Source organism: Branchiostoma belcheri, unplaced genomic scaffold (assembly GCF_001625305.1).
Source record: "Branchiostoma belcheri isolate BF01 breed outbred unplaced genomic scaffold, Haploidv18h27 scaffold9, whole genome shotgun sequence".
In the NCBI taxonomy this organism is placed as follows: Eukaryota; Metazoa; Chordata; class Leptocardii; order Amphioxiformes; family Branchiostomatidae; genus Branchiostoma; species Branchiostoma belcheri.
The window spans coordinates 359,632-385,660 of record NW_017804575.1 but is presented as its reverse complement, the minus strand read 5'-3'; the positions used below and the strand labels follow the sequence as shown (position 1 = coordinate 385,660).

The following is a 26,029-nucleotide window of genomic DNA, read 5'->3' as shown; positions in this document are numbered from 1 at the left end:
CTATAACAGTTTATAGAGTTTGCGAATATACTACTGGGGATGGTACCCAGGCTATTCTACCACAGCTTTTTTCTACCTCTTTGATCTTTTTTATCATTTTCCAAAGGCCTTTTTATGTACGTGCATATAACAATGGAAAGGAGTGGCAATATCATATATATGCAATATGCACATATACGAGCACGCGTGCATATGTGCAATCAATTAGGATACACAGAGCCTTTAAACAATGGCAAATTTAGTGTGAAATCTGCGCGAGGAAAATTTTGAACGTTTAATTAACAGATTTATATATATATATATATTTTTTTTTCTTCAATTCTTTTTCTCCTTGTCTGTTTAGGACAATTTCTCTTCTTCTTACTTTCAATGTCAGTATTCTTTCCGCTCTTTCTGAACACAGTCCTTGCTAGTCGTTCTTAACTTTTTATCCAGTTTTTATTCAGTGTCTTTTTCATCCCACAATCCTGCAGGTGGCCGGTCCATTTCCTGTTCTCCGTCCAGGTCCTCACCTACATCTGCGTGGATCTCGTTCCCTGGGTTTTCCGGTCGGAGAAAGGTGCTAACTGCGCATGCTCAGAGATACAGGCATTCGGATTCGGTTCAAATCGTCCTACAGCATCAAATACGTCACAATCAGACGACACTTTTTCTGCGATCACCAACGACACAAATCAATGCGGTGACGCGGCATGCGTGGTGGACTGCGCCGCCTATCTGTGCAGGTGTGTACTGCACTCCCTCGGCCGTACAGAGACCGTTTTCTCTCTCAACGTCACCACAATTTCGGACGACATAAAGAAGATGTACGGGCTGGTGGTAGATGCTGAAGCAACCGTCACAAACTCGGCAATCAACACGTCTGACGTCTTCTCAAATATGGCGGGAAGCTGGGGATCATGGGATGGTGATGACGTAAGCTAATTTTTCTTTAAATCAAATTCATGCAATTTTCAAGAAATTCGGTATTTTCAAATTTGTCACTTTGTATATTGCGCTTACTTGTCACATGTCTCTACATCCTACATTTTATATAACAGAAGCATTCTTGATTTATAAAGACTCCTGAAAAGATCCAAATTGCATTGAAATTTAGTCTCTTCTTCCTACCCTAAAACCATAATGGGAGAACATTCACGTAATTTTGTGGCTGTTCATAAGCATAACTTAACTGAGATGATCAATGAAAATGTTATATCAATGTCTCTGACAGGTCGCCAGGATGGTTCAAATCTCTGCCGTTATCTTACTGACGTCACACGTGATGACGTGGCACCACCATCGCAGACAGCACCTGGAGTTCTGCCTCTACTGGACCCTGCAGACGATCAGCGCTTCTTCCCTCCTTACACACCTCCTTCAAGACACGGCTTTCTTCCAAGACAAGTTCGCTCTAACAAACGCCATCGTCGCCTTTGTTTGCCTCGCCTTCATCTTCATGACCTTGACCGTCGGTTACGAAGGTCATCGCCTACTACAGTATGACGTCATCGATCCCGACCCTCATCTGAATCACGTGGTTGCCTTCGTCATGGCTTTTGTTGTTGACGTGCCAGTTTTTGTGCTGAGGACAGCAATCTTTGTGTTTTATTGTTTGCAATACGGTTTTCACACATTTGTGGAGGTTGGGTATATATTTTACCTTTCGTATGTTCTTTGTATAACTAATGTGATTTTGAGTGTCTATTATGCCAAGAAGAGATAATTTTCTAATAAGAAAACCAATTGTTTTATATAAAGATGTAAACATTGAATCATGATTTTCCGTTTTCAGCTACAAATGATATAAATCTAAAACTCAGGCTTTCAGGCAGCTATTTGTCGTTGACGCAATTCCTCATATTTTAGATAAGAGAAACCCCAATTTTGTCTCAATATAATATAAATGAATTTAAAAAACACAACGCTTGTTCAGAATACACTTACGTGTTTAGATATGTTTACTTGCAGCCATCAATATAATTGTCTAACGCACTTGTAATGTTAGGGGCTGCCAGCTCACGCCGAAACGCTACCAGGCGGAATTATTTCTCACTGCAGACGAATGGATAGATGAATGGTGCACCGGTGATTAAATATCTCAGTACATACCTACATAGCGACTGTCAACTGCTGGAATTGTCAGAAGACTATTTCAGTAGATACTAGTTGACAGCAAGAATGGGAACCCTGGCAGCCGTTGGTTGACCTAAACCTTGCCCTCTGTGATAACCGTAGATAAGTAATATATCGAGGCGGATATTATTGAAGGACACATGCACACTCCATTTTAAAGATATGACCACTATAAGAAGAATCCTTGCCTCCTTTTTGGAGTTTTGCGATCTTTGAGTTCTATATTTCTAATGTAGGACAGTAAACTGTAGGTCACACAAAGGTCAGTGACCCTTTAACTGGAGATGATGACGTCATACCAATTTAACTTGCTTGCGGTCCGTTGCCAAAATGGAAAACAAGAAAATCTTTCGTTTGTTGTAAAATTAGTTTTCCCTTATGCTAAAATTTCTAAACCGATTCTGTGTGTAGCTACATGTGTATGTGGTGTATATGCATTAGGCGTTTCATCTAATCTCCAAGCAGATGCAAGGAGGGTTTCTCAACTTGTCCTGTTTTTCGGGCACACACATTGGATCAAGTCAGGGATCAAGTAGAGAATGTCACAGTCTTCCCAACTCGGCATTAGTTTGTTCAGCTTCCTGGGCAAACCAAACAACCAAATCTCGCGCACGGGGATTTTAGCACTGAGCAAAAATTAAAATCAGAAAACCAGTGTCTACCTAAGACATGATTCGGGAAAATTTAAGTGAACGATTGCCAAGGGGAAACTATCCCTTATTTTTGACCAAATTCTTTGGCTAGTGTAATGTCGAGAAGAGTTTGTTCGATATTCCGGCTGGTACGCATTCCTGTTTCATCGCCCAACACAACTCAGTATGTTTGCACAGTACTATATCCTGGTGTGACGACTGTTTATTCTTCGCAAAGGCCTTCTCAGCTGTGCGCACTGCGATTGGTTGGCGGTAGTCCCAGGTCGTCGCTGATTGGTCACCAGGATCTAGCGGCGGTCTGATTGGTTGAATGTTATGACGTGCTGAAGTGGTCTTGCGTCATGCAACCAAGCTGATGCAAGGTTCGTAGGAAGTTCAGAACAGTCAATGCAGCCCTTTTTGAGTGGGTTTCGTAGCGTTGCAAGTTTACATAACGCCATGGCTTGGAGTGGTCGGCTTGTCCAACGAGGGCTGCCCGGGCTGGCGAGGTGCTTTCACGCGTCGAGCGTCGCTAACGGACCGAGAATACTGATAACAGGTGAGAACCGATTCCTGTGTGCCCCTGTGTCTTTGCACATCCGTATTTACGGTCTCTTTCTTGTGCATTGTTGCATTGGCATGGCACGTACATCCAGAGCGTGCCAAGCATGCGGTTTCTAATGTCAGTTCGGTCAATGTTGTACCAGAAAAACAAGCGTTGCATGCGACTTTTCTTCGGACACAACTACATTGAACCTATAGACATGATATTATCCTCATTTACGCGAATATGACATTATTCTGTATATCGTTCTAGGTATGAGCTTGTTGACATACCTTGCGGGACATCCGTGTTCTAGGCGACAAAACAACGCTAAGCTATAAGCTCCGCAATGCAAACACCGTGCAACGTGCCCAGACACTTTCACCTAAGAATCACACTTCATACTTCCTCAGTGTAGTTCAATGAGTACCTGTCTCGTCTAGCTAATGATTAAAAGAAAAAGCAGCACGAAATGATCGGGGGTGGTTTTAGCGCTGTTTGAATGAGAGATCTTACATTGCGAGCTTGTTTTGTTGCCGCATGTATGTATACGCCCACCTGTTCACTCACATGCCATTGTTGAACCGTTAGAGAAGTCAACATTATGCAGCCCGAAACCCCGCTGAGTTTGCAGAATGGTTTCACCCATCGCCAACACCTACAGCTATGGATAAACTTTGCCAGAAAGGCTTTTGACGATAAAAAATGAGAGGGATAAAGAGAGAGGAAAAATGTAAATACATTATGATAATAGATAGAGGAGATATACTATCATACACGCCCAAAACAGAGCGCATAGGCCTGTGCAGCTGCTTCTTCATTATCGATTTTTGATTAGCAAAATTAACAATAAGAAGAATAAAGAAGTTAGGGTCTGTGTTCTACATTTGCATATGCTGTTTTAGCTTCAGGCACTTTGAAGTTATCTCATGACAATATTTTTGGTTCAGTGCAGTTTCGTGCTGAAGGAAAGGTCCTATTCCATTCTCTTTCGCCGTATAGCCCCTCTTTCTTGACCCCCCCCCCCCATACGATTCCCTCTCTTCCTCCTTCCATTTAACCCCTTCTTGATTCATTCAATATTCCTCCCCTCCCTTCAGCTTACAAGAGCAAAGTCCATGGACGCACGGATCATTTATCTATCCACACAAGCCACTTATTTTGCTGTGTACGTGGCCTCAGCGACCCCTGGTGGAAACACAAACACTCCGGGGGAAGCGCTAGAGTCATACAAGTGTTTGTTGGTAAACTTGTACGTCATACAGGTGTTTATGAGTAACCTTGTGTGTTTCACAGGTGTCCAGGGACAGTTGGGCGCGCCGCTAGCGGAGGAACTCAGGTGAGACAAGAACATATTCCACCTATACAAGGTGTTTACAAGGTGTTTGTAAGTGACGTCACAGCCGCCATATTGGCTGGTTAAACCAAAAACATTATATATAATGTCCTTGGTTAACCCGGAAAGGTCAGCCCTATGAATTCATCTGTATGTGAAGTATTCCCACGTGAATAGAATGACGCATACAGCTTTCAAACTCAAGTGGAGACCTCAAACTTTTAAACACTTAAAAGTGTTTAACCATCCAATATGGCGGATAATCCCTTACGTCATAATCACGTGAGTGCAAACACCTAATAACGTGTTCGAACGTGATTCCATCCATCATAGACTGATTAGTATTGCATTTTTCCACTCAATAAAAGAAAGAATGAAGGAAGGAAGGAAGGAGAGGAAGAGAGAATGAATGGGGGAAAGAATAAATGAAGGAAAATCAAATCATTTTTCTTTACTCCCTCGCAGACAGAAGTACGGTCGGGACAATGTGATCGCCACAGGTCGGAGATTTCCGGAGGAGGAGCTGGCGGCGAGCGGTCAGTCTGGGATTTCATCCTCTTATATTGTCCTTTCAGATTTAAAGATCTTTAAGTATCGTCACATCGTCACTCATGACTAACCAGTGATATAGTGAGCAACTTGTGTACATTTAGAGGAGTCTATGGTTATTTTAGATACAAGCCTCACTCCAACATAGGACCTTATTCAAAATGGTTACCTTATGGGTTGGACATGTGGCACTATTACGGATAGATGGTAAAAGAAATTATGTCTATGACGAAGAAAGTTGCGAGCAGAAAAAAAGATATTATCTTTCTGTGGATATCTGATTAAACATTTGATGAAAAATTTTAAAAGTGCCTATTCATGAAAATTTGTGCTAAAATTTTGTCACCGCCCGGGATCGAACCGGGGACCTTGCGCGTGTGAGGCGCACGTGATAACCACTACACTACGGTGACCGCTGACGACGTGGACATTGCATATTACAAAGTGCATAAACAGTATTTGCGCATTCACACATTAGATAAGGATGTTCACAAATAAGACTTTGCTTGACAATTGTGAAAGGTAACGGCCTCCGAGACGTAAACAACGCGCAGTAGCGCCCCACCCACTTTCATCAATACGTACAAACGCAAACAAACAAAAAAAAACTAGAAAGGTTACATTTGCAAAGCAAATGCATAGTGTTACCTTCGCATATGGTCCGCTTTGTTAATTCTTATTCAACACACATTCATATATACATGTATGGTCAAACAGGAGTCTAAATGATGTAACCCAATACTAGTTACCATGGTGACAGACGTTTGGTTCAGGTCATTGACCTTGTTGCTTTGGAGAAGAAGAAGAAACAGAGCAAAAGGAACATGTTTTCCTTCTGTAAACATAAATATAGAAATGACAATATTTGACGCACTTTGATTGGCTAGTAACTTCCCCTCCAAAACAGGTTGGGGATTGTCTCATTGGCTAACATTACGTACTGTATGACTTTCTCCCTACAGGCCCGTACAAGTTCTTAGACGTGATGAATATGGACATGATGCGGCAGTTCGTGGTGGATCATCGCATCGACTGGGTGGTACACTTCAGCGCCCTGCTCAGGTGAGGCGGGGGGGGGGAGTAATAGTTTTTACAAGGTCAACAAAGTTAACCTCAGAAGATAACATTGTTACAAAATTGGTATTAACGAACTTTCCCTTAAGTTTGTACCTTATGTGTAACGTAAACACATCTAAGATGTGCCTTACATTAAGAAGTACCTTATATGTAACGTAAACACATCTAACGTAAACACATCAACTTTCAAATAATTTGTATTAATGAATAACTTCTCGTTTGCCTGAAAAGCCCAAAGAAAAAGTACTACCCCGCGCTAATACGCAAACTTTGCTTTATGTTAAAGTGCAAATTTTGGAGGCATTTTGTTATATCATAATGTCTTATCCAACTGTTAGCAACGCTTCTATTGTCATGTTATATTTATTGTTTTGTTATAAGCTAAGGTTGTGGTTAATTGCTTATGAGAAACTCACGATCATATTGGGCGTTATATATTTGGCTTTCGTCCCTTTTTCAGATAAACACCAAGCCGATGTACAACAAGTTGGAGCTGTGTAAGATAGTTTAACCCACCAATATGGCGGGCGCTAGGCGCTAGAATACGTCATAGTCACGTGACTGCAAAGACCAAATCTGTTGTTCCTCCCCTCACAGCGTAATCGGAGAATCCAACGTGCCCTTGGCTATCCAGATCAACATCGAGTCCGTGCACAACATGTTGGAGCTGTGTAAGAACTACAACCTGCGGCTCTTCCTACCGTCCACCATCGGCGCCTTCGGTCCCACCTCCCCGCGGAACCCCACCCCCGATCTCTGCATCCAGCGGCCCCGCACCATCTACGGGGTGGCCAAGGTGCACGCGGAACTCATGGGGGAGGTAAGGGCTGTTTTGTACTGTAAGTACATAAACAAAACTAAACAATAAGTAGGCTAAGGGGGTTTCTCTGTCTGTCTGTCTGCCTGACAGTGTCTTTTTGTCTCTACCAGATAGTGAGCGCGCAAAATTTCTTTGGTATAATATTTTGTTTTCCGTTAATTCCTTTTCAATCATTATGTTAGTTTCATCATATTAGTACTAATTGTTTAGCTAGCAAGGATGAGGGCTGTATGTGTAGGCTTATTTCTAACCCTACTGCATATACATTTTTTCTCTTATACAATTTTAACGTATTCTGTTTATATCTTATTGTGCATTATATCTTAAACATGAATAAACAAACATGCAATTCCAGCAACAAGCAGACAATTCCAGCGAAAACTGTTTAAATCTGTTTGGAGATTGATATGTTCAACAAAGTACCAAAAGGCGCTTCCCAGTTTTTAGTAACTAACGTTACCATAATCGCCATCCACATACGTACAGTACTACAACCACAGGTTCGGACTGGACTTCCGGAGCGCTCGCTTCCCAGGAGTCATTTCGGCCGACACCATGCCAGGAGGAGGAACCACAGGTACACCATCATCATCATCATCATCATCATGGCGGTTTATGTTGCAAACAAAGCAACTGAATTTGTCAAATTTTGTGTAGATTTCAGTTTGACGTATTTTTCGATGCGTATTCTAATGATCGTACAAGAGAAAGGGACAAAAGATTTTTAACAACCATTCATTAATTAATTGACATCCACAACATACGTTGCTGGTAAAATAGGGCAGAAGGGTAGTTTTTCCCTATCCTCTAGTAGTACATAGCAACTATGTAGTCAATGTTGAAAGATTTTTCCATGCATGCTTTCAGACTATGCAGTAGCGATCTTCCATGACGCTATCCAGACGGGGAAGTTTGAGTGTTACCTTCGGCCGGACACGCGCCTGCCCATGATGTACCTACCCGACTGCATCCGGGCTACTGTCGAGATGCTAGAGGCCCCGGATGAAGACTGGAAGGTATTACGTAATCACACACACGGGTCTTTTTAATAGGGGAGGGATGGAAAAGTTCGACTGTGAAGAAGATCATTTAACCACCTGCATTCATCTCCAGTGGAAAAAAATATTTTCAAGACATTGCCTGTTTAGCGTGTTTTTGATTCCATTGTAGGAAAAGAAAGTCACTCGCTGCCTTACGTTTTAATCGTTGAAGCTGTACTTAAGTTTTGTCCGTTGTGCCCATACTCTGAACGTACAACTACAATTCCCCAAACAAATCCTGTTAAGGAACAAGGCAATCAGAGACGGATAAAAAGACTTCATCCTTGGAAAGCACCCTCTGTCAGACCATGCTGAAACTGCATTTAAGATACGCGGACACGCAGACAAACCATACTAGTAAACAATACTTCATTGCCTTACGACGACGCAATTATCAAGATTGTGTCATTAGTCAAACTAACCTAATAAGACAATGTAATTAGATACCTTTAGGAATACACAGTACACTTGAATAACTTGTGGATCCTTTCCAACTCTGGTCCCCAGCTGCGCACGTACAACATCACAGCCATGAGCTTCACGCCGGAGGAGATTGCGGAGGAGCTAAAGAAACACATCCCCAACCTGGAGGTCACCTACAAACCGGACGACAGACAACAGATCGGTATGTTTGGGCCATCATCTCATGCCAAGCCACTAGTGTTCAGATGAAGGTATTTCAGCACCATGGACAAAACTTCCTTATAGTTATTTTGGTGCATTTATATATGTAGTGTCATGTGTTACATACCCTAACAAATTGAATGGTGGTGGGATCATGTGGCGTAACGGCAGGGTACTCGACTCGGAACCTGAGTCCTGACATGCCACCGATCTTGTGCCCTTGGAAAATTAGGCACTTAACACGACTTTCACTTAACTCAAGTGAAACTGAGTATTGCCCTGTGCTGTATTTGTCCTCTGCGTTGGTGGCGGTATAAAATAAGTTGATATAACCTGAGTTATGTCAACCGTCACCATGTCTAGTAAACAAAAGTCAACCGTCACCATGTCTAGTAAAAAATGTTGGAAGATATATTAAAAAGAATCCCATGTTGCATCGTTAGTGGTGTTTTGCCGTAATTCTAATCTCATCGTCTCAATCACTGAATTCGTCCTTGAGTGGTCTTTTCTGTAAGGTGGTGATAGATACAAATATTATATGACAGCGCTGTGTCATTGAACTAATTGTGGGTATTGTGTCATATACGACCAATGTCTTTCTATTTCCGGTTCAGCTGACACGTGGCCGGAAGTGTTCGACGACAGCGGTGCGCGGAATGACCTTGGGTGGAATCACGAGTATGACCTTCCGAAGATGGTGGAAACCATGGTGACGCGCCTCAGGAAGAAGTACGGCAAATAGCGCGCTGTCACAAGGTCAAACGGTCAAGGTCAAATAGAGGGTCAAAGGGGTAAAGGGCACTGGCGAGCTAAATAGTTGCTATGTTGCAAATGCAATTTTAATGATTTGTAATGGAAACGCCAAAACAGTACGGTGCAACTGAGTAGATATGTATATGAAATGATTTTATAAGGCACAGCCTTTTTTAGTGTCAATGCTGTGTACTTTTGCAGTTCAAACTGTTTGAACTGTTCAAAATAAAAATGGTAGCAAGGATTGTACGGAAATTCTATAATAAAGTTGACTTACACTACAGTCTATATCCTGCAATATGCTGTAAGTGCAAGAGTGTAAATTTGTTGTTGTGTCATGAATGATTCTGCTCTACTGACGCCACCTAGCGATTCTCTTATAAATGCACTAAACTTGATTGTGGTTTCACTGATAGTTTCCCAGAAACCGACTTCTGGACTTTCTGGCAAGTCTAATTCTCCTCCTTATTACATCAGACAGATTCTCAGAAAACTCATAGCGAAGATCTGACTGTCAATGCAAATTCTGTGCAAGTTCTTGTTTCGAGGTTTTAAACCCGAAGTTCTGTTGAATATCTAATAGGTTATTCATTCCTTTTTTTTCATTCAATCCTATCCAGAGAACAGGTAGGGTAAACAGCAAATACTCAAAGTATGTTGTATTTCATTGTATTCAAGTACTTGCTGTTTACCCCCACTAAAAGAATGAAAGAATATGAAATACAACACTCAACACAAGTCCATGTGAATCTCATGTGACCTACATGGCGTGACGCTTCTTGTATAGCTTACAGCTGCCACCAGTTCTGTTTTTAATAGGCCAAACACATGTTACAGAAATCTCACGTCTCATGTAAGGGAGCGAGCAAAAATGGTGTTGTTTTATTCCAGTTGATTACTGGAAACTCTTTTTGCACTGATGTAACAAACAGAAAGTTGCAGTTCAGATGAGATGAAAAAAAAATCAAACTAAATTGATGAATGAGTCAATGTTATCTTTGAATGTACTTCATTTGGCCTACATCTCTACGCATCATTGGACTCAGTACAATCAAGGATAATGTCCATGGTACAATGAGTCCTCTGGCTAACCGGATTACGTGGCGTCGTTCAAACCATAATTCTATTCACACGAGACATATGTCACATAGCCTCGGGGGATAGTCTCCACCAGACTAACGGTTAAAAAACAGTCAAATTTAGCAAAATATGGAAAATAATTGCCCAAGGGTTTTTCGCCACCGTAAGGCCACACCAATTTAATTTGTTGTTTCTCTGATTTTTTTTTTTAAAGTGGCAGGGCGAAATAAATATTAAAAAAACAGACCAAGACATGACACCCCATGAAGGCAGGAAATGTTATGATATGAGCCATGAGGTCAACATACCAGGCTGGTGTATAATTAAAACAATAGATTTTGAACTTTTAATGAAACAAATTTGCAACGTTACATTGAAAAACTTAAACAGCTAGGAAGAAAAGGACTTTCTTCAACCGTTGAGGCCAAAATATGTCTTTCATTGAGCGTTTTGCAGTTTATTCAGAACCTAAAATCTTTTTTTTTTTGCAAATCAGAAAATAATGGACAGGGCGAATCCGAAAAACAACAAATTAAATTGGTGTGACCTAAATTTACCGGCGTAGGTGAAATGAAACCCTGATGTTCAACCAACTCCCCTGGCCAGTCTGGCCCGATTTTTACCAAATTCTACCATCCTAACCCCTTTAGGAGGTTTGCTGGAGGCTACCATGGGACGACCAAGCTAACAATACCTCTCACACGCACACACACGCTCGGTTAGGTCTGAATCGAAATGAACTTAGCATTCGTCTGATGTCAGCTGGCTCACGGCCAGTAAGCTTATTCGGAACCATTGGAGTTTCTATCAGACTAATTTAGCTGGAAATGGATTACAGTGGCTGGCTCCATCTGTTTTATCTAATCTTAACTTTGGGGCACAGAGGAAAATGGTGGAAGGGGTTGGTGTATTATTGTAAAAGAAATCGCCGGATAATATTTGAGAAAAAGTCTAGTATATACACTATTGTATTTAGTTTTAATTTGCAGTGTGACCTGTCATGTCATGAACCCGACCAAAATGTTGCTGGAATACTTTTTCACAACTCCTGTATTGTTATGTTGCTGTTTGTTTTTATTGTATAAAAAGGGACTGGCGTAGAATTGTCATTTTTACTAAATGACACGAGAATACTAGTAAACTGGGGGACAATTAATGTATAAAGATATGAAACACATTGTTTTAAGATACAAGAAGTTACAAAATGTCCTTAGTTACTCATTATGGTCACGAAAACGTAAGGATGGGTGGATGGGCGGATTGGTACATTGATGAATGAATGACTTAATAGAAGAATGAACGGATGGTAAGATGAATGGATGGATAACTGGGTTATTAGATCTGTGGCTACCGTCCAAGAACTACGACTACGGACGCACAGTGGTTCCACAAGGCTTTGGTTGGGCGGGCGATGAGTAATCACACTGTCTCCTCCCCACGCCCGACGGATCTGTCTCACTCCCGTGATCTGCACACACACCGAACACCCAACGTAATTAGTACAAGTGCCTTAAAAGCTTGCACCGCCCGCCGCTGTTGTATTGATCAAACTCTTGGTGTGTGGCCAGAACTGTAACAGAGACGGGTAACAGTCTGGGTTCGGAGATTTACTTTTGTTAGGGCACAGCCACATGCGTCAAGTTTCTACTTTTTTGTCGAACGACTTTTTTGCCGGAAAGAGTGTTTCAAATTGCTGTCGTAACTCTGTGTACGATGTATGTAACATAACAGGCGTATGTGTAGACGTATGTAACATTAAAGATCATAACAAATTCAAATTTACCTGACAACTTTCAGGTTTAACCATCCAACATGGCGGATGTTACGTACGTCATAGTCACGTGAGTGCAAACACTCGCGAAATCACGCGAGTTTTTGGTGGATGCTTGGTCAACGTTGCATCAAAATTTTGCCCGTTGAAGACGATATCTTTTCCAACACAACATGCGTACATTTAAAAAACATCAACTGGATACCATCCTTAAATACGCCAATACGACCCTAAACGATATTACGGATTTCGCTCGAGCACAGAACGTTCTGCCGACGTGCTTGTAAAGATGTGGTTGGTAATACCCTGGCGTCGTCCCGTCCTCTTCATCCAACGTTCACTTAGGGAAAAGCAGCCTCACAGTCACGGTTTAATTTACCAGGCATCAGATAAATCTTACTCAACTGTCCCGCGGCTCCGAACACATTTAGGCGCTTAACTTCTACATTAACGTCTGGACTTGACTCATGTATGTTACTGTAACCAAACTGAAATGTTACAAAAATGTAAACATGCGTCAATTCAAAATGAGCAACTTTGCGCCAGAGAACCTACTGGTAAATGTCTTATGAAGCTAGCAGAGTTTACTAAGTAAGAATAGTAGAGGTTTTAATTAGGGCTTCTGCATGGAAGCACCTTAGTACAGCAGCGAAAAAAGGAAAGGAATTACGGTACACTGACGTTTGTAGTGCGCACACAATCCTGGCTGTAGAGGCCATTTGGCAGCCTTCTCTATCGTACGGTACATGAGTCAAGTCAAGAAGGCGCCGGCAAAATTCGATTTGTTTTATCTACAGTCCGCAGCCGACACTTCAGGAAGGATTTTTACACGGCGTATCCGTTCTGCCTGTACTTAACTCGTAACAGAGCCAACTGGATGTTTCCTCACTTATTTGTACGTTAACCTTTTGTCGTAACACTTAGAAGACCGTGGAAGTGAATATAAGTTGTTAAAACATTGGTTGATGGCTTAGACGTGACCTGTACAAGTATCAGTGCCGTGACGTCATTGTCTGTGTGTTTCGGTGGCGAATTCTGTACACCACATACACGACACTCTCAAGAATGCCAACAATCTACGATCTTGCGACAGTTATACGACGAATGTCACCGTGATTTATTCATTGATTTGAGGCGTAGAAAATAAAAAAAATAAATGTTAATGTATATGTATATGTTGATTTTCCTGTGCCTCATGTACAGTTGTATTAACGTAGGACCATATAGGAAGAACAGTACTCTCCAAGCAGAGGTTTGGGATTGGGGTTATTTTTAGCGTGTTTTTAGAATTTTTTTAACGGGGTTTCTCTTTGACACTTAATTTTTTTCCCCACCAAACCCAAGTGTCAAAGAGAAACCCCAATAAAAAGTCCTAAAACACGCTAAAAAATAACCCCAAACCTCTGCTTGGAGAGTAGAAGAACAGCAACTATGTATGCTAATTGTGGATCCAAATAAACTCAAACTCAATTGCAGGACTACAACACTGTCACACAAAGTGACGTATTCGATCATGAGACCCATCCTGACTATTATCCCCAGGTTTCACGAACCACAAACGGAGTTGGTGTGGCCTAATTTCTAGCCTGTTATCAACACGCCTCGGTGATTGACAGCTCAGTCAGGCGGACGGATCCCTTGATTAGAAAGCAGCCGATGTGTAATAATATTAGCCTTGTGTTTCGTAATGGTGCATGGTAATTTCAGGAGTGATCTAATTGTTAGTGTGCAGTCTCGGAGTTCTGCCATCACATAATTTGTAGCCTCCCTATATAGCCAACATTTGTTTAACAATATCGCCATTTTTTGCGCTGATGAAGTAGAGTTTTCTGTTTGACACTATTCTATATTTCGATGGTTACCATTCAATACATAGCAACCAGTAAATAGCGCAAGATCAGAGAAAAAACGACAATATTATATCAAAACGCCAGCCGCCATACCATTATGCAGCAAGGATGTCGTCATAGGATAGGCATTATTATAATGACGTGTCCCTGACCGAAGGTTGCCGACAGCCGATAGGTCGGTCGGCTCTCTCCGGATCCAGCATCCTTCAGTCCGACAAAATCGATCCGCGCGTTTGGGCGAGACACGTTTTCGGGTTTCAAAGGTGAATTTAAAACGGGCTTGCCGTTCGTTCCGTGATGTCCTTGCCTGTGGGGAAGACGAGAATATAGCCGGCCCCGCCAACCCATTTCATCAATTATTAACCTCCCGTTGCCATGCCAACGCAGGCGATCATGAGCTAGTGTGTGCGTGACCGGTTTTTAATATCGGGGCGGCCGGCTGGTAATATCGCACGCGGGGGCGGTGGGTGTAAGTGACAGCCCAGCAGGGAAGGAAAAAAACCGGCCTGACAACATGTCGGCGAAAATTCTGGACGAAATTACGGAGGAATTCCTCGTCTGTAAGATCTGCTTCGAGGACTACAAGAAGCCGAAGGTGCTGCCGTGCCTGCACACGTTCTGTGAAGGGTGTTTGGTGAAGTACGTCCCCGGGAAGGCGCGGAACATCACCTGCCCCCTCTGCCGAGAGGAGACCGCCCTCCCCGATAATGGCGTGGCCGGGTTGAAGGGGAATTTCCTCATCTCCAGCCTGAGAGAGAAGTTGCGGACGGGGAACATGGAGAAGGCCGGGGCGGCGGATGATGGAGACACCCGCTGCCACTCTCACGGGGACTGCCCGGTGCGGTTCTACTGCGAGCCCTGCGAGATCCCCGTCTGCGCGCAGTGCGTCAAGAAGGACCACAAGACACACAAACACGTCTTCATGTCCGACGTCGTGACCGAGAAACGCGAGCACCTGAGCGAGTTACTCCTGGCCGCCCGGGAGAAGGTGCCCGTGTTCGAGACCGCCATCAGACAGCTGTCCGAGGCGGAGGACAGTAAGAGAGAGGAGAGGGAGAGAGTGGAGAGCGAGGTATGTCATCCTGACATAATTGTTTATAGCAGTCATAAAATTTGTTAAGCAATGGTATTGCAATAAATCTAAGAATAAAACTGTATCGGGATATTCATGAATGGCTAAAAGCAAGGAAGCACGCAGATACTACATGTATCTTTTATCATGCAAGCTGACCGGCGTTGTTATGATTCTGATTCAAAGTAAGTACATTTGTAGTTATAGGTACATGTAGTACGTAATTCATCAACCAGCTACGCGCTGAATTGTAAACATTTCATTCATCCATTACAGGTGATCTCTACAGCGGAGAAGGTGGTAGCTGCAATCCAGCAGCAGCAGGACTACCTCCTCACCATGCTGGACTCCATCTACCTCGCCGAACACAGGTACGAGACCACTGTCATTCATGTAATGAGATGGACGAACACAGGTACGAGACCTCTGTCATTCTTGTGATGAGATGGACGAACATAGGTACGAGACCACTGTCATTCTTGTAATGAGATGGACGAACACAGGTACGAGACCACTGTCATTTTTGTAATGAGATGAACGAACACAGGTACGAGACCACTGTCATTCTTATAATGAGATGGACGAACACAGGTACGAGACCACTGTCATTCTTATAATGAGATGCACGGTGCAACGTACTATTGATTTACATATTGATGCGCTGATGTTTGGCCATCGATCGATAAACCTTGTGTTTTCCCCACCTTCACAGAGGTTATGTTTGTGTTAATTTGTTAGCTGGATAATTAGCCAGTTACCTGTTCTGTCATTTTGTTTGTTTGTTTGTTTGTTGGTTGGTTGGTTGGTTCGACGGGAAACAAGCCATGATGATGATGATGGTTGCTGTTTACCACACAACTACCAGAAAATGACAAAATATGTCGTAACTGGGTTTGTCGTAGATTGGAACTAACGTGGAATTAACACGTGCTGTAGCACGTTTTCACCAACGAGTCAGGTCAAGTTTTTTTTTGTTTGTTTTGCATCAATTTTGGGTCTTATACTAAACGTGAACCATACAACTGAGTATGTATGGCCTATCTGTGTGCCCTGTCCGGAAATGAGGGCGGAAGTGAGGTCACACATGTCCTGTAGATAGACACCAGACACGGCGAGGGGCACGGATAATGACAATGTCATACATTCACTTTTGTATTAACAACACAGAGGCGTAGGGAAAATGGCGATTTAAACCACTCGTTTTACAATGGAGAGAAAGGGCGGCAATTTTTTCAGGGAAAAGATGGAACGTGGGAAGTAATACAGTAAAAATACATATTCGAGGTGTCAATCGTGTCATGAAAATAAAATAAAACAACTAACGCGCAAATATTTCTAAATTTACAGTAATCACTGTGTTATACAATTTCCCTTGTTAGAATAATATGTTTAACTTCCCGTTTTAGTTCCATAATGGTGGAACGTTCCGCCGAAGAGTGGTTATACTGGCCTTACAGATACAAACATAATTTGATTTTTGGTTCAGATTGTCATTTCATATTTTACATTTTTACTAATGCCAGAATTGTAAATAGACCAAAAATATAAAATATTTGGGTCATAGTAGTGAAACACTGTGGTTTAATTAGCAGTACGTTTTTGTATATTACTATTATTTTTTCTTGCTTAGACATTTCCTCCTTAATCCACATTCTTCCAGTAATCATATCGCCCCTACTTTAAAATTCCATTACATTTCAGGCGTGCTCGTGACATTAGTCGTGACACACGCCGATCACGTGATGTATGACGTCACGTTTTCCGTGTAACCCGGCACCAAATGAATGGCTACACTACTCTCCAAGCAGAGGTTATGGGGAATGATCGTTACCTTTTTATATACGGCCGGTTTTTTTTTTTTGTCCTGATCCCCACCAACCCGTCGGTGGCTAATGGAGCTTCTCTGGCTAATGGATACTGCCTGGCCAATTTGATACTGTACCACCGAGAGGGATCTGCTTGGAGATTATGGCTACACCGTGTTCTGTCTAGACGGCCTTTAACACTGCTATACTTCAACCTTTTCGGGTTAATATTTATCGCAGTGGCTGCTTAAAACCAATATTTGGTACATTACGTTTGTCATAACAATCAATTACATGTGCGCAGAAGAGGGTAATGCATAGTGACGGCACCCTCACAAGTAGTTGTATGTGGAACAGTGCAGAATGATACCTTTATATCATTTGTAAAGACGCGTCATACATTGACGAATCATACATGATTAATGACGATCATGTCATGAGAAATAAACTGTTCTCCAACTCAAAAGGGTTTGACTCACCGGAATTTTCGACCGAATCTCTCAGTCTTCATCAGGTATATAACCCAAGTGCTGTATCCGCGTGATTTTTCCGCACGTTTGACGTCATCACCGGGTCAGAGTTCGTTGGAAGTCGGTACCGTCCCCCGTCCGGGTTGAGAGAAGGCTGTAATTTATCAAGTCAGATCAAATTTCATGATAATGATGGTCAAGTTTGAAAAAAATGTATTGCTCAGATCCTTCAGGGATTGTACGTATACGTAGTTGTACATAAAATTTGATATAACCACCCGTTCGTCTCTATCCGAACTCTAAAATCCATCCAGTTGCTTGTGTATCATCTCATCATCAATGTCTAACCTTCATCGTCGTACCGTGGACGTGATAATTTCATAAATGATAACAAGTTTGTAGTGATAAATACAAAAACTAAATCTGTTTTTTTTTTCAGAGAACTGCAAGAAGAGAAGGACAGGGTGGAGACGGAGCTGGTGAGCCTGCGCAGTAGCTGTGACTTCACGGAGAAGGTCCTGCAGTTCGGGAACGACGCCGAGATTCTCTCCGTGACCAATCAGATGACAGGAAGACTGCAGAAGCTGTCCGACGTACCTTTAGGTAAGTGCCTGACGATATTGTCAGCTGCAATTATGCAAATTAGCGGGTGGGTCAAGTATGGGCTGATATAGCAGCCAAGACCATGTGCGATTGCAACAGCTAAGGCAATATGCAAATTATGCATATTCTCACAGTTGTTCCACATCCGAATAGAAAAGAATTACTGAAATGGCTTCGTAGAGCCAAGACGTACCTTTTAATTAAAATGATGAAAATCTATCAACTTTTCAAATATGTAATCTTACCTGACTTTGAAGATTCTTTCCCCATCTCCTGATGATCATCTATAGAAAATAATGAAAGTTCGTGAGCCGTTAGTTTCAAAATCATAATAATCATCCTGTATATTTATGTTGTCTACTAACTGACCAATACTAGTAAAAATGTAGATGATAAATCGTGTGTATGTGTATCATATAGCATAGCCTTCTAAATGGCACTGCCATATACATTCCACCAACGTTGTAAACTACAAACGTGAGCACGGTCATTACTGTAAAAGGCCCGTAAAAGTTGCAGACTGTACCTGTGTGGTGAACCGTGAACACGAGATAGATGGTGATACAACATTTTTGAAATGGCATAACGGCAACAGTCATCAATAACGGATTTAACCCTGTCCTTATCACACGCTAAGATCTCGCGTAGGCTGTTTAATAATGACTTGCGTGGTAGGAATGATGCTAGTTCAAAGGAAATAGATATATTAGTAGAAATCGGCTTTCTAAAACCGGGGGTACTGAGTGAATACTATATATCATGATATAGTATTATCTCAAAGCAGGCGAATCGGTCGGGGTAATTTAAATTTAAATTTATTGTTTATTTCAGGCTCAATGACCCATAGCACAGACACACAACATTACACAAACACATCTAAAATAAAACATCTAAGTGGGTACAAATAGATAAAAGACTGTCGAGCCCTTACGGTGGGCGGACCAGTCTACAGTAGTGGCTCCAGAATGGGCTAGAGCAAAAGGTCTCAATCATCAATGATGATTGAAACACCAAAATGTACGATGCACCAAGGAGGTTCAAAAGACCCTCCTTCAACCTCCTTGGATGCACATAGTAATTTTTAACATATTGTCTTACTAACTTGCCTTGCGCCCTCATCTTAGTATACCAAGGAATAAAGGGCTGTCCTAGGCTTTACCCAACAAGCAATCTTTCATCTTGTAATTTTGTAACTTTCACATTATGATAAAGATCATTTTAAACCCTTAACGATGGTGTTTTAATATCGACATTCACACAGAACGCAAGGCCGGCGAGGTTTAAATACTAGTACTAGGGACAGGAACGAAGTTGTCGTTAATGCCAACTCTCGTAATTACCCTACGCCGTTCGGCCGCTGCTTTTAACGAAAAAAAAAAGATTTTATCGATTCTCAAGAATGCATTGAAAATCCTGGATAGCTGAATTCGGAGTGTACATACGTCAGATATTACTGACAATACCCTTGATACAACACTTTCAAATCACCGTTTCTATGTGGTTGTTTTTAGGCTACTTTGCGGAATAATGACAGTTGACGTTACAGAGAATTCGAACATATTTTACTCCACACCCACTCAAATAACTTCATCAGCCTCTTGATCTTGAATACCCTGGCAGTATAACTTATCATTTTTAACATCTTTGCCAGTGGGGTTCGCGAAATGGAGGGAACGCCCGACTCCATTTTGTGCTACACGGATAGGAACGTGATAGGAATAACCTGGGAACATCTGGCGGGCGCATCACTTAATTTACTGTCGAAAATCGTTGTGGAAATCAGCAAAAGGCTCCTGAACATACATAGTGGCACCAGCCATCACGAAATTGCTTCGATTCTTCGATGTCGATAGCCAATGTTGTGCAGTATTGATGATTATAAAGTTACTTGATTTTTCCCTTATATTTTGCTCCAAAATTCTCCACCACCACCTTCATAGGTAAAACTACCAAAATCAACCATAACCGTAAATTACGGTAATACTAATGTTTTCCCTGCATTAATATTTAAATATTCCCTTTTTTTAGTCTTAGATTTTGAAATATTAGACGCTCTTTTACATAAAATAGTTTTAAGTTGCAGTTATTAACCTGCTACTAATGTGCACAATAAATTATGATTTTGCTAATAGAATAAAATAATAAATTATAACGTCAGTCACTTTTTACAGTAATCTGTAGCATATTACATACATTTGTAATTTCAATCCATGACAGAAATTGAATCTCAACAACATGGCGAAATTTATTATGTGTAACATTTGTACTTCATCAAATCCATGACGCAAATCTAGAATTTCAACAATAATGAGAAAGTTCTTCAGTCAAACACTTCTAATTTTAACCCATGATAGAAATAGATCTTGTACTGAACAATGTACAGAAGGCCCTACACTTTTTCTTCGACCGCAGCACGTTGCACAGCTGCACATTCAGCAGCCTGAAAGGTATGGTCATTAAAATGACAGACGACTACTCCTTCATCATTATCGGCTGTAATAAGGTACGACTCACAAAAGAAGAGATGACAGATTGTTCTGGATCAGACGTCAGACAGAGACATCTGTTACTGCGTTCAAACATGAGCAGACTCAGTAAAAACCTGTCATTGAGGATGATGAATCGACGTGAAACGGCGGTTGAGTTACCAATGGGAACGGGTGTCCTATTTCAACTGTAGCTGGTACTGTATTCTCTATAATTAAACCTGATTATTACGTGTCTTCGTTTCTGGTTGGTCAGCTTTTATATTTGTTATATTGTTGATCTGCATTGGCTTAAGGTTTAGAATAATTTCGATCTCAATCGTTGAATCAAAGTTTTTGTACATTCGTAGACGTAATATACAATTAGAAGTAGACTCATTTATTTTAATAAACTCAAAATCTAATGAGAGCGTCTTGGTTGTGAGGTTATTTTGGTACAGCCTTATGCAGATAAAACGTAAAATAATTGATATTGCAGCATTTTACTACTATGGCTCAACTTGTTATAAAATTACAAAAAGTAAACCTATGCCAGACCTAAATCATAGCTGAATTCATATATGAAGTAATCATCATATGTGTTTTGGAGGGGGTGTAAAACTACTAAAAGAAATATGCATTCTACAATGTTTTCTCCAACATCTGTAAAATTGCAATTAAACTTCCAATATACATTGTAAAATTGTGTCTGTAGTCTCTGTACATGTATTTAAAGTCACCCGACCAATACGGCCCATGTTATCCAGTACTACATTATGTCCTGTATGACGTTTAGGCCACAGCAAGTAAGTTTTATGGATAACATCAGCAAGCATTAATTTTCGCCTGATTTTTGAAAAAAAAATTAGTTGCCCTCTGACAGTGACCACCATGGCAAAGATGTCTGTTGCCATGCCGGTTCGTGGATGGCAGAAAAGGCTCTGATTTAATGTTTTGTTTCTTACTTTGATGCAGTGATATGTGATGTTGGCTGTGTATATGTGATGTTCTCACTGAATCAAAACCATTTGTACAATGATTGAGTCAAAATTTTAAAATGTAGGAATCTTGTTTTCTTCGGCCTGCCTTTTTTTTTCGCCCGCTCGCATTAGTCTTGGAGTCTGCGGAGAATGTTATTCATAAAATTTACTTGCTGTGGCCTTATTCCTGCTGCTCATTTCCTTCCCTCAGTGTAGAGGGAATAGAAAGTGAGACATGTACGCCAGCGTAAATCGATTTCTGTCGGTTATCAAGTTATACCCGCCATTGATTTTTCCATACGACTTCGTTTTGCAACAGTTTCTATGCATCATTAATGCCGATAGCCGGATATTTACGAGTTTGGCTTTACGACCATAAGGTGCAATTACGGAAAACAGTATTCCACTGGAGGTATCGGATGAGGTGATACACAGTACTTGTATTGTCATCAATGGATTGCCTGAAAGTCATGCAAGCAAAGCTAGGTTGGGACATGGTAGAATTAATTCTGAAGCAGTTTTAAATTGTCAATTCCAACACACAGGGACATTGAAATGAAAATTGCGTCGGCATAACGTACCATGCCTGTGCGAAACACGGATTTTCACGGTTTTTGTTCAATGTTTGGTCAACGTTTTGTCCGTTGCAGACGATATCTTTTCCAACACAACACTTGAAAACTACAGATGGATAAATACGCGAATACGACCTTAATCCAGACTTTTTCTGGAAGTGGTATGCATAGCCTAGTAGTACATTACAGGTTTCGCACAGGCGCAGTAAGTTCTGCCCACATGCTTCTGTGTGTCACATCATGATATCATGTAGATATTAAAGGCAAGTAACTGAGCAATGGATCGTACGTTGGAAACTGTCTAATCGTCATGTCTATTTTCCTCCACAGGAGAAGACCTGAAGATCGACTCGCTGTCTCGCGAGATCCGTTACGTCATGCGCGATGACGACATGTCGTGGGTTGCGGAGAAGATGGGTCACGTGGAGTGTCACATGAGAGTCGACCGCCACTCCCAACTGGTGGAGGAGATCGAAAAGACCATCGAAAAGTTCTCCAAACCCTCTTCTGGCATGGATTTAGCCAGAGATCCCGAAAACCCGGCCAGCCCTAAGAAGGTAAAGCCAAGCGAACGGCGACCGACTAGTTTGATACCAAACGGCGTGCCAGAGCTCGAGGACGAACCGCTCTGGGCAAAATCCAACGCCCCGTTTGCCGGAGCGACGTTGCTCTTACAGACCGAGGCGCCCAGCGCGGGCCTCCGGCCTTGCGGCGTGGCCGTCCGAGGGGAGATGGACATAGTGGTCGCTGACTCCGACAGCATGGTCGTGCAGGTGTTCAGTAGTCTCACAGGCAACCTCAGACACACCTTCAACGTGGACATATACCCCAAGGACGTGGCGATCACACCTGAAGGAAACATCGCCATCTTAGGATGCGACGGGTCTATCAAGCTTTGCACTCCTCAAGGACGACTCTTCCGGCACAATGACAGTTCTGGGGTCGTTGACCCTGTAGGACTAGCCGTGGATTCGAACGGTCGTTTCGTCATCTCCGACGCCGACGGCCACCAAGTGAAGGTCCTCAACCCAAACGGGACTCCCGCCTTCGCCTTCGGCGGCTACGGCGACGACGACACGCAGTTCGACGACCCGTCCTACGTAGCCGTCAATCACCGGAACGACATCATCGTCTCTGACGAAGGCAACCACTGCATCAAGGTGTTCGACTCGAGCGGGAAGTTTCTGCGGCGGTTCGGCACGCAGGGCGAGGAGGAGGGCCAGTTCGACCACCCCAAGGGAGTCTGCGCGGACAGTCACGGCAACATCCTGGTCGCTGATTGGCTGAACAACCGGGTCGCGTTGTTCAGCTCAGACGGCCAGTTCCAGCGGTACATAGTGGCCTCCACAGACAGACTGCGCCGTCCGTGCGCCGTGGCCCTCATCAGCGACTGGAAACTCGTGGTGTCAGAGTACAACAACAGTCGGGTCAAAGTCTTCCGCTTCTGATCGAGTGGCAAGAATAATCTCCAAGCACATGAATGACTTTCTTCTTTCTTTCAGTAAACACAGGTAGTGGAGGACATGGAAGACGGTCATGAGCTAGATGTACTCATGCATTTAGATGTAACCGTTAAACTTTAAGTCTTCCACTTATAATAAGTGGTTATAAAGGCAAGTCTTCACTAGACTTACTTAGGTTGCTGGAAAACGGTAATCGGTCAAAATGGAGGGGAATAGGCCGTGTCTGGTTGACCAATGAAAAGAGCCCTACTGGCATCCACATTCAAATGAGGCTTTTAGTAGATTCAATGAAACGCCCCTGTGGGCTAACATTTAATATCCAAGCAGATGTTTGGCTTGAGCTTCTGTTCAAAGTAAAAAAATGCTAACGACTTGAAATACCAACACAAAGAGCGAGATGTAGGAAAAATAAACTTCAGGTTTTTCATGTTGTAAAGGTGTAAATGTACAATAATATTCATGTACTCTCTGTTACGTTCATCTGTGGTTGTACAAAAAGTATTGTTAGCAAAGGGACAGTATTTCAACTCAAGAAAATGCACATCAATATTGAAAAGATAGAATCTCTACATGAGAGGGTTGGAGGAGCATCCAGGAATCTTTGGCCCCCGTTGGATCAGGTGTTTTGAAGACCACAGTTAAAAAAGGTCACTCACAGGTTACGAATAGGTCTCAGACAGGAAGCAACTTCCCTGTGGTGAAAACAGTTTTGATTTTGTAGTTACGACTGAAGTAAATGTAGATATATAACGTTATATATATATTATATATTCTATTCCACGAAAAAGTGCAAAATGCGGTTGTAAGATGCACATATTGTGCCGTTTGTGACGTCAGTGTTAGAAGTTATTGTCTCGCGAAAACTAAAATGACTTAAAAATGATTCAAAAGGTACTGATACTTCATCTACAAGCAGTTTTTACCCACGAACGTATGTTTACGAACGTGATAAGGCCTGCCTGTCAGTTAACGCGGTGCACAGGACCATTGCTTGCATGATGCGAGAGTCCTGCTTGGCATACGGGAGGATCTTTCCAAGAAACAATCACTCACATTGAAGCTGCCTCACTGCAGCTGGACGTTCCACAAGCGAACATCAACTAACCAAACAGGGGCAACAGTACTTACAGATAAAAGAGATCTATACTATTGACTGGACTGTGGGAGGGTGAGATATTGGCTGTGTAGGTTCAGCTGCCAGTGTACGTGTCTGTCTGCTGCTGCTGCTATATGGACTCATGTCAGCTGTTTCTCAATATAGAATAACCTAACAATTCTAATAATAATGACTCCTTTCTTCTACGTATATTTAGAAGACATTCTTCTATATATACTTCTTGATATTACATAGCCTAACTGTGGGAGAGTGAGTCTACCTTTAAATCACACAGTAACTACGAAAACTCTGGAAAGCGGAATACTTTAGACCCAATGTGTTGTTGTTGTTTTTTTGCGCAAAATGTATATGCTTGTAACTGCAGTGGGAAGATGCAGTACGAAAGGAGGCTGCTAGGGGTAGAATATGTTGCCTGTTTGTTCTACTAGTATTTGTTAAGCCATGTTATGTCAGAAGTAAGAAAACCTGTTGATTAAGTCCTGGACTATCCTATCCAAAAGTATTTTAAAGATGTTACATGTAAACACAAACAAAATACATTGCAGATATATCTGACTCTAACTTTTAACCTCTGATTGTAGCGTTTGTCTGTACTTCAGAATAGCATATGTAACCTCTTTCTCTTACCTCAGATTTGTATTGACCTGAACGCGTGTTGTCTTTCTACATGTTACGCAGACTGTACACGAAGCAGACTCTGTAGATATGCGTAATTCACTTTTTTTCAGTATTTATTGCAATATTTGACTTTTCACAGTTCCAAAGACAGATCAGTGAAGCGCTTGTACAGGCATTGAGCTAGACATATGCGCCTCATTCACCAGATAACCCAGAATTTTACCCTCAGACATGTCAGATCAATTTCCTTGGAGTCAGCATCTCGAGGTTGAGAAGCCTGTAATAAAAAAATTATCTGTATGGCCTGTGTATATTTCACCCTTGTATTTATGACATAGCATTTCCAAAGGGTCATCAGTGCAGCCCTGTATAGACCCTGATCTATCAGCTGCGATGTCGGCTGACAGCCCAGGCTGTGAGGCACTCTGTGATGTATGGAAACTGCGTTTTATTACAAACATAATGGCTTAGCACTACGTGCGCTGGAGGCATATTACTGTGCGAAAATGGACCAATAAAGAGGAGAGTACACGTCAATGTTATATGAAAGGGTCTGTGTGCTCCTTACTGTACATTTGGGGAATTTCAATGAATGTAGCCTCGTAACCGGACTTGTTCGGCAGCTTCCCAGTGCCTGATATTCCAGCCTACAGGGGGAGGAGACGGACCA

The 26,029-nt window shown here is 42.1% G+C and overlaps 2 protein-coding genes and 1 non-coding gene across 3 annotated transcripts in view; 2 read left to right on the top strand and 1 right to left on the bottom strand.

Annotated features, from left to right (window-relative positions):
* The window catches only part of LOC109487567, a 12,732-nt gene extending 2,993 nt beyond the window's left edge, over positions 1-9,739 (top strand). The window contains exons 2-11 of the mRNA XM_019791575.1: positions 474-915; positions 1,214-1,516; positions 4,557-4,630; positions 5,093-5,163; positions 6,139-6,238; positions 6,851-7,073; positions 7,560-7,650; positions 7,941-8,089; positions 8,621-8,738; positions 9,352-9,739. Of these exons, the coding sequence (XP_019647134.1) occupies positions 474-915; positions 1,214-1,516; positions 4,557-4,630; positions 5,093-5,163; positions 6,139-6,238; positions 6,851-7,073; positions 7,560-7,650; positions 7,941-8,089; positions 8,621-8,738; positions 9,352-9,479 (1,699 nt within the window). The 3' untranslated portion in view covers positions 9,480-9,739. The remainder of the gene's footprint in view (positions 1-473; positions 916-1,213; positions 1,517-4,556; positions 4,631-5,092; positions 5,164-6,138; positions 6,239-6,850; positions 7,074-7,559; positions 7,651-7,940; positions 8,090-8,620; positions 8,739-9,351) is intronic.
* Trnav-cac lies at positions 5,517-5,589 on the bottom strand. Its single transcript has one exon. It is a non-coding gene; the product is annotated as a tRNA-Val (tRNA).
* Positions 9,740-14,456: 4,717 nt separating the features above from the next.
* On the top strand, positions 14,457-23,701 carry LOC109487794 (tripartite motif-containing protein 3-like). Its single transcript, XM_019791862.1, has 4 exons — positions 14,457-15,263; positions 15,540-15,634; positions 17,978-18,141; positions 22,492-23,701. Exons 1-4 carry the CDS (start codon positions 14,706-14,708, stop codon positions 23,607-23,609), a joined length of 1,935 nt encoding a protein of 644 aa, XP_019647421.1. The 5' UTR covers positions 14,457-14,705; the 3' UTR covers positions 23,610-23,701.
* Positions 23,702-26,029: the final 2,328 nt, after the last annotated feature.

Excerpts from the sequence above, each read along its gene's own strand:
- LOC109487794 (XM_019791862.1), top strand. The coding sequence starts at position 14,706 with ATGTCGGCGAAAATTCTGGACGAAATTACGGAGGAATTCCTCGTCTGT. Across the intron at positions 15,635-17,977 it reads ATCTACCTCGCCGAACACAG|AGAACTGCAAGAAGAGAAGG; the intron begins GTACGAGACCAC and ends TTTTTTTTTCAG. Across the intron at positions 18,142-22,491 it reads GCTGTCCGACGTACCTTTAG|GAGAAGACCTGAAGATCGAC; the intron begins GTAAGTGCCTGA and ends TTTCCTCCACAG.